General features: G+C 37.7%; 1 protein-coding gene across 5 annotated transcripts; it reads right to left on the bottom strand.

The window, feature by feature from the left end:
• Window positions 1-85: 85 nt before the first annotated feature.
• LOC112513134 (pre-mRNA-processing factor 39-like) lies at window positions 86-12,229 on the bottom strand. Of its 5 annotated transcripts, none has more exons than XM_025119289.1 (14): window positions 12,077-12,229; window positions 10,515-11,018; window positions 10,302-10,414; window positions 8,978-9,207; window positions 7,854-8,021; window positions 6,219-6,582; window positions 5,578-5,721; window positions 4,939-5,091; window positions 4,733-4,849; window positions 3,535-3,615; window positions 3,288-3,437; window positions 2,283-2,579; window positions 1,499-1,621; window positions 86-537 (listed from the first exon to the last, which is right to left on the bottom strand). In XM_025119289.1, the coding sequence occupies exons 2-14, from the start codon at window positions 10,978-10,980 to the stop codon at window positions 406-408; spliced, it is 2,538 nt and encodes an 845-aa protein (XP_024975057.1). In that variant the 5' UTR covers window positions 10,981-11,018; window positions 12,077-12,229; the 3' UTR covers window positions 86-405. The 5 variants fall into 5 exon arrangements, with proteins under 5 accessions (XP_024975057.1, XP_024975059.1, XP_024975058.1 ...); XM_025119291.1 differs by having other exon boundaries at window positions 86-534; XM_025119290.1 differs by having other exon boundaries at window positions 10,515-11,008.
• Window positions 12,230-12,325: the final 96 nt, after the last annotated feature.

The raw sequence follows: 12,325 nt of genomic DNA, 5'->3' as shown, positions 1-12,325 counted from the left end.
ATAAGTGTCAATGATCATTCACTTATTGTTTTGGTCAGTTTCACTCTCAATATTGTCTTTTTTTAAGGTGTCTGAAGACGACATGAAWTGAAAGCAAATTCAGGTGTAAATCATTCAGTAACAAAATCGACGTTACATATTCAAATAACATGATACCACCTATTAATTATATAGCCTAATTATCTGCTAAACAATCTATTACTCCCTAAAATTTAACTKACCTGAACGAAATCAGACTCGTACCCACAACTGCTTCCGATTAATCAGCCGTGGACTTAAATCCCGTCTTTTGGACGAATCACTACCGTCGTCTCTACATCTAGACCATACCAATCACCCGTGCAATGAAACAAGTCGGAGTAGCTCTGTATTTTACAGACAAAAYGGATAACACCAAACCACGACTCAATAATAGGTGCCGTAGTAAGACTGAGGAGCGACGGCAGTTGGTTGTTGAGCAGGTGTCAATGTTGCTGCTGCTGCTGCTGCCGCCGCCACTGCAGGCTGTGCGTAAACTTGCTGTGGTGGGGCAGCCTGCTGAAATTATAAAAAYGTATATATAATTCTGAGAAAGTAAACAACCCAAAATCCACACAACTTTCGACAAGCGACCCGTTATTTTTAACATCAAAATGTCAGAAACCAAAGGTTTTTTGGCTCAATGGGAACCAATAGATCCAACTTTCATGGGGGTCAGGTTCAAGATGCGCCAGAATGTGAGTTTTGCCGTATATAAAATAGACAGACTTACAAAGTACTCCCTCCATCCAATGAAACTTGTACATGTCCCATGAAATTTGCAAAATTCTTTTCTTTTTYCTAGAAAGTTCTAAAGCTACAGTTATGCCCTCGTTTTTGCTTGCACTTGAACCATATATAATGTTCTGATAATTAATACTCCSTCCGTCCCAAAATAAGTGTCCACGACGAAAAAGGCACACAGGGTAAGATTGTAATTTAACCAACTAAATTACAATTTCCCCTTAATAATAGAGAGAGAAACTGTCTCTATCTCATAACTAAAAGATGAATGGAAAAATAGACACTTAGGGGCCATTTATCCAAACACCTACCGGTAAGATTCAACACTATAATTTACTTTACAGGGTAAGATTGTAGTTCATCAAAATAAAACAGTATTGCATGCAACAATTTACCCGGTAAGCCCTTACCAGTAAGACTCTCCATCCTTATCATTGCTCTTACCGGGTATGATTCTCAGCCCTTGCCATGTTCATCCGGTAAGGTAAATGACCCGGTAAGCGTTTAGYATACAGCCCCATACTTTTAAAAGTTGGCACTTATTTTAAGACAAAACTAAAATAGAAATATGGACACTTGTTTGGACAGAGTTAGTACGGGTTTATAAGGACCAGTTATATATATATGTATATATATATATATACGTATATGTATGTGTATATATATATACGTATATGTATGTGTATATATATATACGTATATGTATGTATATATATATATGTATATGTAAGAATACCTGGGCTGGGTACGAAGCAGGATAGGCAGCATAAGCAGCAGCAGCCGCAGCTTGTGGAACAGATGTTGGCACTTGTGGTTGGRCATAGCTGCTTCCATAAGCATTATACGTGCCATAAGCAGCCTAAAAAATCATAAATCCCAATCATCAGTGATATCAAAATAAATTTTCTTTACGAACCGAGCGAGCCATTCAAGCATACACTTTTTTGAGCCAAGCMTGTTCATATATTCATAAATTATACAATCAAAATATAAAATTACCAAGCCCGARCCAATAAACAAGTTAACCGATCCCTAGTTTGAGCCCATAAACGAGTTTATAAAGCTTGAAMTTTAGTTATAAACKTATAATGTATAACTCAAATTTGTTAAACGAGCATCRAGCCYGAGCTTGAACAATGAAAAAATATTCGAGCTCAGCACTATTTTATAATAGTTATTCGAGCTCGAGTCAATCTCAAACCTGCTACTCTACTCAACTCGAGGCCTTGTTTGTAGCTGCTTAATGAGCTTAATGGGACTCATAGCCTATTCGATCAGCAATACATAACTATTTGGTAGTGGCTTATTCAGTAAGCTTTTAAGGGGGAGCTAAAAGCTAAGTATTATGGAAACCTGCYCCTCCCAATAAAAAAATACGCTCCTTTCATCTATGAAAAAACTCTTCCAAACAAAACTTCCAATCTATACAGACAGATAAATCCATAGAGACAGCTTGATCCCTACAGAACTTAACGGAAAACCRACCAAACAGAAGTCTACATTTCAGTGAATAACAATACCTGTTGGTTATAAGTCGCAGGCCATTGTTGTCCTTGAGCTTGTGTAGCTTGCGGCCAAGACTGAGCYTGGACACCATAACCTGCAGGCCACTGGTTCTGTGCCCCCTGGTAGGCACCTACCACTGACGGAGCAGGCGAAACAGCACCTATTTTCGCGAGCTTTGCTCTGTCAGAAACTAAATAAGCCTCCATGTGTCGCTTCTTGGACTCTGAGGCACTCTTATGATGTAAAAAGAGCTTGGCATGCCGATTGTCTGCCTTCTTGATGGACTGTGTGTCCCCAAAGAGATCTAGAAACTGCAGAATAAACTGTTACGACGTCTGCATAGCACATTTTATTACTCCCTTCGTCCCAAAATAAACGTCCACAATGACAAAGGCACAGTTTTAGAAATGTGCRAGTATTGCACCTTTAAACAACTAAAAGCATCTCCACTAGTAGGAGAAATTTAACTTCTCTTCCCTACTTTCTCCATTTTGGAATTTTGGTTTTTTTTTCCTCCAAGAGATTCTCCAAAATRGAGAAAGTAGGAGAGAGAAGGAAATTTTCTCCAAATATGGAGAATTCCCGGAAAATGATTACTTATTGAGTGAGAAATAATATTTYATTATTTCCACCAATAAAAGTCATTGAAATTAAATATTTAGAAGAGAAACAATATTTTATTGAATGTATTGAATATTCTAATAATATAATTGATGTTATAATCTTTAAAATTGAGAATCTGTTGGAGATGAATGTAATATTTTTTTGAGATTTTGATCTTTGAGACTCCATTATGAAGAATATTTGGAGAATCTATTGGAGATGTTCTAAATGACAATTTTAACCTTAAAAATCGAGGTAGTAATGAATTTTTACATCTCATAATCAAGTATAGAATTGGAAAGTAGGCAAAGTGCCCACTTTATTACGGCACAAAATAAAATAAAAATGTGGACACTTATTTTGGGGCAAGGGGAGTGTTACCATAACTATATAAAGAAACCACAATATAGTTTTACCTCCAAGAAAATGCTAGATAACTCTTCTCTCTCGGCATAACTTGCAGGATTAGAATTATCGGGACCAGGAGCTATGAACTTCTCTACCAGTGAGTCTAGACGATCAATTTGTTTTGGGAGTGATTGAATTGATTCCATATGGATCAAAGCCTGCATCGCCAGAAAATAGATAGATCCAAGTGACCATACAAACAGAGAAAGAAGCAGGTGGGAAATCTGCAAGAAAGGTGGAGGAAAMGATAGAGACCTCTAAAAGTGGTTTAGAGAGTTGATTACTCTCTAGGGCTTGATCTAGGACCTCCTTTGCCTTTTCAACCCTTCGTAAAACCTGCCACATAATCATAATTAAAGAACGACCGTAGCACAAATCCATAACGATGCAAAACCAACTCCCAAATGATACATAGGGAACCTAATTAAAAAGAGATGACAACATGTTCTTATTCACACATAAAAAAACCGAAACAGAGAATGCACACAATCTGRGTATTAAGAATGCAGACCCAAACAGGCTTCAAGTCATCATCCACATTCGAACTCCACAAAACCAAGTGATAAACACGTTCAAATATAGCACAAGCAATGAGCACTACTAACACAACTGAATACTCCATAAATTTTGGATTTTCTTTTTAATCAAAAACTGCATAAAATTTTCATTCTCGGCGTATAATAATATTTGACATCTCGTTGCATTGCACRGGAAACATCTAGTAAAATGAATTGGCCTACAAAAATACACCAATGTTACCAGCCTACAACCTAGTTAAGATTTCAAAATTCACTAAAACATGCTAGTCCAGTAATTTGGTCAAAGTAGCACAAGTGTGTGTGTGTGTAAGCAATCAATCTTCAAGAATCACGATAAACCTTTGGGTAACAGAGCTCATAAGTAGAGATTTCAAGGTTCTAAATGGCGTGAGGCRTGGCAGCCTTAGGAGCCACAGCGTTTTTCAAGGCGTGAGGCGTGGCGKCAAATCTCTATATCATATATAATACTATWGGGTCASGTTCAGCGGAAACCCAAAATAAAATAAAAACTGAGGAACATCCTGGTAACTGTTCATCTAGACGGTATCTACATCTGCATACAAGTAATATGTAAGCAATTTGTCTGGTATGCATGTGTGCATAACATGCACATTTGCATAAAAACCAAGAAACGGCTTCAATTACTTGTACCGYCCAGGCGTCCAGRTTACCAGGATGTTCCTCGGTTTTTCATTTTTTGGGGGGTTTTCCACTGRACCTCCCTCTAMTATATTAAAAAGGTAAGAAAAATCAAATATCGTGTTACAAAACCCGTGATTAGGCCATGGCRGACCACAGGCTTAACGTGGCGTTAGGTACAAGCCTTGAGCAATGGTGCACCATGACRGYTGTTGCGGCAAGCCTTTTAGAATAGTGGTCGAGAACAAAAGATGGATGGTGTAAAGAAGACATACCAAGTACAAAAACCGAGAATATTGTGCGAACAAAAACGGCAAGGTTTGTGATTGTTCTTTTCCTTTCTCAATTGCAATCGTCTGCTCATACAAGGAACAAGCATCTTCCAAATTCCCCTAATTATATAAAGAGAAAACCCCATTAAAGCATGCAACAWGAATCAACATTACACACTACAATACTTGACCAAGTATAATTGGCTTACCAGCCTATGCTCCATGTTAGCATGGTTGACAATTGCTTCAAGAAGACCTGGAGAAATTTCAGTATGCACAAGCTGATAAGATGCACGAGCACCTGCAATGTCTCCACCGTGCTCTTTAAATCGGGCAGCAAATAGATGAATTTCTGGTTGCCTCTGTATACATTATCAACCGATTAGGTAACAAATTTGGATACATAATTCCCCTTTCCCATAACGAATGACAAACAGAAACAGGAGAATGGATGATGCAAGGATGATCCGCATTAACGGGCCGTTTACACAACGCTTACCGGGAATAGTCAACATTTTCACTTAACTTACTGGGTAAGATTTTAGTCCATTAAAACATCGTATGCAACATTTATCCGGTAAGCGCTTACCGGGTAAGAGTCGTCACACTCACTTACCGGGTAAGAGTCGTCACACTCACTTACCGGGTAAGACTCTCGGTCTCTGTCATCGCTCTTAACGGGTAAGATTCTCAATCCTTGTAATGTTCATCCGAATATCCGATTAAGGTAAAGTGACCCGGTAAGCACTTACAGGGTAAGCGTTCAGGTAAACGACCCCTAACTTGGCATAAGAACATGGATTTGACCAATGCTACTAACAAYGAATAACAGCAAGATTAAGATGTACCTTTACAAACACTTGGGTGGCACGAGCAAGTGCATTTTCAGCAAGATCCATACTCCCACTAGCTTCCATAGACAAAATGTAGCGAATCCAGTACTCAGGATAGTTGGCACACGCAATTAGACATCTTTCATATAACTTGACAACCTGATTCAAAAGATTAACATCATGCATCTGAAGAACGTGAYTGTGCCTTGTAGAAGAACCAAAGAAATTGCAAAATAGAGAGGGCTTAGAAGAAACACAAAAGAGATACTCCGATGGCGGAACAGGGAGGCCCCTCTAAAACGAAACGAGGGACCCTCCTTGCCTCACAGACAGATGATTAAGTAAGAACACACCTGCATACATAACATTGCAACTTTTAACAAATAGTTTACCATACAACACATGATCAACCCAGAATCTCGACTCACAAAATGAGAGTTTGAAGTACTTAGCCTTATAGCAACCAAATGGGAGACCCATGCTTTAGTCCAAGTTCAATATCCCGTTTAAAAAGATGCTTCATCCAACCAGTTTAGCCGATAAATCATATSAAGCGGCAGATATTACTTAACTGTAAGTCAATGTATAACAGGGACAACTAAACGCACAAACCAAAAATGAAAATTCAAACATCTGAAGAGTGAACATTTGATTACCTTATTGAAGTCATCGCCTCCTTCAATAAAATCAAGATAGTTATGCCAGTTTTCAAGCTCTGCAACATTAAGTGGTCGAACATGAAAGTAGGGCCTCCTGATAGCAGTTTCAAAATCAATGATCTTAGAATCGAACTCTTTAGCTTTCTTATACAGCTCTTCTCTAATGGCGATATAACTCTCCAACTCCTCAGCTTCTGTTAAGCCTGCACTTACAGGTTTAGAGGATTGCTCCACTGTATTTGGATGGACTTCCCCTTCGCTTTCTTGATTATTAACTTCCCCCTTAGCATTTGCTGCAGCTGCAACTTCCTCAGCAGTTCTCAATTCTGATAAAGGACGACTGGCTACTAATTCCCTGAAACTGTAAATAGAAGAGAATAGCGTGACCATGCATGTAAAGAGAGGTAGTACCAAAGAAAGTAAAAGTAAAATATGAATGATACCAGGTTTTTCAGCCACTAATCTTTCTGAACAAAAATGTTATCCCAGAAGCAAAAGTAGATATCAGAAAGGTATTTCTTTTAATAAACGGTATCCAATAATTATGGTTAAAACATTCCCACCTATATTGATGTCAGGATKTGGATGCTACAGCGACAAGGTGCACAAAATAATAGTGAAGAGCAAGTAGATAGTAACGATGCAACAATACACAGTTTAGAAATGACTACCATGTGATCCTACCAACACATCAGTCACAAAATCTACAGATACACTGGTTTAAACAGATCYGCAGTATTAATCTTCCATTCCAAGAGAGAGATGAGAGAAGGAAAAAGAAGAAAGACAAAGTTGAAACAAAGACCAGAGACCGGATGTGATATCATGGATGCCCTCGGATGATTCTATTTCCACCATCTATACAGCCATGAATATTTCAGCTTTAGGGTTGAACAAGAGACACCGTTTATGACATTATGGCACAACCTKGACTTCCAAGTAATATTATAATATAATATTCCTCCAAATCTTCTACAATGGACAAGTCAATAACCCTTATAACTCTGTAATCCAACATTAAAATTCACACTTATCTTTGAATGTACATTATCCTAGTAGTTTGGAATGTAATTTTATTTTTTACTAATTACTTCAAAAAGTACATKTTTAGCATAAAAATAATTTGATTATTGATAATATAAACACTTAATGTTACCCAATTGATCTTCCGATATGCTAGTTTCAACATATCTTTGACTTAAAGTGTATAWTACAATAAGCAATGACATCCTTTTTYTCTTATTCTTTTTTTARGTATGTAATATTTATATTCGGAAAATAAACTCACACMCCCTCCTCATGTTTGGTGAGGTTTGAGCCCTTGACCTCCTAGGGAACAAAGGTCCAGATACCACTAGGCCAAAGGTCCTTGTTTGGATACATGTACATATGTGCGTGTCTCTGTTGTATTTTTCCACGAGAAACTAATAAATAATGATGATATTATTTCAACATCACCTWAAAATGAATGTGATATTGTATTGTTAGGGCTTTTGTCATTGAATCCATACAGAGTGCTAATCCACACAAACAACAAAAGGTGATTTATCATGCAGACATACCATGTGCCATCGAAGCATTAGGGTGGACGTAGAATAAGCAAGCACGATTCAGCTGAATAAAGCATATAACCTGTTAAAATAGCGGTCCAACTGCTGATTGGGATGCTCCAATATCCGTGTGTATATCATGGCAAGATTGGACCATTGCTGCTGCTGATACTCGTAYTCAATATATTTATCCCATAACGGAAAAGAAAGATAATCAGTTCCAACATAAGCTAATCCTCGTTCAAATAGCCTGAAACAACATGATAACCAAACTATAACTCGTAAATCAAAAAACACAACAATAGCTACAATGCAAGATAGATGCAGCAACACCAGAGGAGAAGCAAGGACAGGTTACATAACCACATGACTCTTCACAATCTACAAACCAAACACTATTTACCTTCTGGTCATAAAGATCGTATAAAATCCAATAAAAGACAAAAGTGATAGGCCATCTTAGTTCTTAACKCCATGATATCTTCTCAGCAGCTATTTGAAAAAGGGTGCACCTCAATGGGTCATGGTATGGAACATAAAAAAAACCTAATGGAGAACTACATGGATTAAGACAAATGCCTATGGAAAGAAGCAGACAGAAGTATGGTGTTGAGACCATTAAAACATAATGCAAAGCCCTAAAATGTCATGCCACTAAAACATTTTGCACGTCGGAGAAACTCGGGCCTTGTTTGGTAACACTTGCATTTTCTGTTTTATGTTCRCACTTCTCATAACACAAATAGAGTTGTAATTTGTGATACAACAAAATGAAAACATAACTGGCAAGACAGTTTCTTTTTAAAAAWTAGAAATTGGGTTTGAAAGCTTAACCTCGTTGAAGTTAAAAAGACAATTTGTGTTCTTTTGTAACCGTGAAAACATCAAAATCAAGTTTATACTGCTTCCAAAATTCTTTTAACTGATTTTGGTTTTTTTTTAAAACATAAACATTCTGTTCAATATCACTTCTTTAGATATAAACGCAAAAACAAACCAAATAATACAGCCAAACAGCACCTCAGTTCTCCAAATGTTCTCCCTACAATTTTTTGCCAATATAGTGAGCAGTTGGYGCTGAAGAGGTATTGTATTACCATTACGGCATTACCATGTAATGAAAATCACAAAAACACAGTAGAATGAGAAAATCATGCGATGATCTCAAACGAACAAAATGATAGTTGATGAGCAAGCAGGCATTACCTCCGTACTGTGTCAGGATCTCCATAGGTGTTTATGGCAAAAACACCATAGTGCAACCACATATCTACAGAGTATGTTACTCCATGCACTGCTCGCTCATAGACTTCAACAACTTTGTCCAAAAATCCCAGGCGTGCTTCATGATCAGCATACTTCTTCCAATAACCGTAACACAAAGGAAATTCAGCTAAAAATCCATCATAAACTTTTCGGATCTTCAAAACATTTTCCTGTCAAAAGGATGAAATTTACTTAATGTGTGATGGAAAAAGAACCAACTACGATACCATTTGCAACATCCCGTTCCCGGGGGTATTGTCCTTTSCCCTTAGTACAAGTGAATGAAAGAAACTTCATATCTTAACCTTTTATTTCATTATAATATAGTTATTACAGCAGCGGAAATGTGGAAATTTACAACTTATAATATTCTAACATCTTAGAATAACAACACTTCAGCTTGTTCCTACTCCTTGATTCTTGAGATACATACATGAATACATAAGCTTTAAGCTTAGTGAGTAGTCATGGTTTTATGATAAAACATTCATTCCAAATAGTTGACATAATTCTTAGAAACTTTCATGTATAAAAACATTTCTTTGAGACTATCATAGAAGATCAAATTAGTTATGTATATCAAGAGGAGGATGTACYGCTCGACGAAGTAATTGAAAATTTAATTTTGGTACCAATAAGTATTGAAGAATACGAACGGGTTCGGGATAACGCTATCTTAAAGAAGCCAATCGACAATCGGTCAACAGGTCTAATCAWTAGAAAAGTTGACTTAAATTAAAGCTTTGATTTCTATCGAAGTTCACACTTTRAGGCTTGCACTCTGCTAGGCTCGAGGAAACAAGAAAAATGATATAAATGAAGGAGTAAAAATATTGACTCAAATTCCAAATTATAAACTTCTGCTTCATAGTATGTTGAGTGACACGAGAGTRTTAGACAAACTAAGACAACACTAGATTCAGATGGTCACCTCCGATGCAAACTTACCAAGGGACTGTCGTTAGGAGAGGTGAAGGAGGAAGAGGAAGAGGATTTTTTGTAAGTAAAATATACCAACAGAATTGGCCTTCGATATTGTGCAGATTAAGTCTAAACCCCTAGTTCTTCACCTTTTTGTGTTCTCTACTGGGTTCCACTCCATAGAGTGCATTGTTGGTTCATTGGGCCCAACTCAATTATTTGGGATTAAAGGATCATTTTCTCGGTGCCTATAACTAGTTCTACCATCCAAAGTTAATAGGCGAAAGAGATGGCTAAATATGATTCGCGCTCAATATAATACATCAACAAACTTTTGTCCTACCTCAGCTGTTTTCTCAGTTTCTTCTATTAGGGCGGTCCAGGCACTGAAATCCAACGAGTTGGCATTTACTATRCTCCATAATCGCTCTTCTTCGGGAGATAATGCAGCAACAACTGCCAAGAAAAAAACAGTCACAAGATGAAATACAATCAATCTTCTCAAAATCAGTATGAAAGTTAGGTTCAGCGAGAATCCAGAAGTATGAAAATATACCAGAACCGTCCTCCGGTTGGCTTGCAGATGCAGAATTATGAGCATCATATGAACTAACACCATTCTCACTTACGCCCACAGATGGTAAAGTTTTTGCATCACTGACATCATTTCCGTTCACAGAAGAATGATAAGCAGTAGCATTGGATGAATCTACAGACACGTTTGCAGGATTCTCACTAACATCTTGTGTGGTTGAGGATGGAGCCTCGTGACTGAAATTGACATCTACAACCTCCGATCTTCCAACTGTCCCTGGGTCGTCTGCATGAGAAATGGCATTGTCTACAACCATGGGATCATTACCAGTAGAAGCAGCCACGTCAATGGTGTCACTGGAAGTAGCAACCCCTGTACCAAGAGAAGCATTTCCACTYGGATCACCATACTCGGAGGCAGAATAGGGAACAGATGGATGCTCCTGGACAGCTGATGTTTGAGCAACAACCGTTTCGCTATCCCCCATAGTCAAGAGAAGATCAATTAACTTAGACCTGTAGATAACTACCAATGAACAACCAAGGTAACTAAATAAAGGTGAAAGCAACGCTGAAGCCATGTGATGTTTAAGGAATCCAAACAAATACAAAAGGCTGCATAAATCTTCAAAATGGACAGTGTAAGTGTACAAACCTACAAGARTGAGATACTAATCATGAAAAAATTACCCAGTTTGTTTTGTTTTGTGATACAAGTGCAAATCAAATATAGAGTTGCCACAACTTCTATAGGGTAGGCTACGTGTGTTATTTCAGAGAGTAGAATTCCAAGTTACATGAACTAGAAGTCACAGAATAGTAGAACATGAATACCATATATGTGTTTGCTAGAGTGCCTGTTACATAATTATCATAGAGAGAGTGCCTGTTACATAATTATCATAGAGAGATGGTCGGTTCACCAGCCATTAAATCTCTATCCCCTAACCTATTATCAGTTATTGATTCAAGGTGTATCTCTGTGGGTTTCCATATCTCTGTAACAATAGGCCTTAATGCAAGCCTTAAACACTACCATCTCTCTGGTAATCAGCATGCAAACCCTAAACATTACCATCTCTMTRGCAATCMGCATGCAAACCCTAAACATTACCATCTCTCTGGCAATCAGCATGCACACCCTATTTTGAGCAGGAACAACAAGATATATAAAGAATGCTAACGCTATATTTTACGCTTGGGATAAAGGCTTTCAAAGCCATCGCTCTAATTATCCTTCAGCAATTCKATTGCGATTTACAGCCCTACAAGCACACATATAGCCGCTCTGTACTATTCAATGTGCATAGTTCTATCACCAAGTAAATTATCTTCCGGTCAAATCACACATTTCAAACTCTGAAACAACAAACCGCGACGGCATAAACAAACTGCTAGACTTACTTCTGTTTCATGTTTCAAACGAATCCCAGTAAACCACAAAAGAATTGGTATTAACAACAAATAAATCCTCAACGAATAGATTCAATTACATGAGAAACTAAAGGAGCTATRGAGAATTAAATTTATGCTTTGATCGAAAACCCTAAATTTCGACATAAAAGCAAAGAGTTAGAAAATTACTCGCAGCAGTATAAGTGCAGACAACGGCGACCAGCAAATGGATACAAACTGAAACGTCGGAAGATCCTGTAAAACGTTAGACGGTGGTGAGTCGATACAACGGCGGTGACGACTGAGGTCGGTAACCGGAGAGAGATGAAAGTGACGACGAGCGGCTATCGGGTGCGTGTGTGAATTTATGCCCTAACCATTAATAGAGAAAAACATATACCGTTTCTCATCTATTTTTTTCTCCTTCCCCCTTTTTTT

Source organism: Cynara cardunculus (genome assembly GCF_001531365.2).
Source record: "Cynara cardunculus var. scolymus isolate 2C chromosome LG 5, CcrdV1, whole genome shotgun sequence".
NCBI lineage: Eukaryota > Viridiplantae > Streptophyta > Magnoliopsida > Asterales > Asteraceae > Cynara > Cynara cardunculus.
Note: the sequence above shows the minus strand (reverse complement) of the source record. Positions and strands in the feature narration are given on the sequence as shown.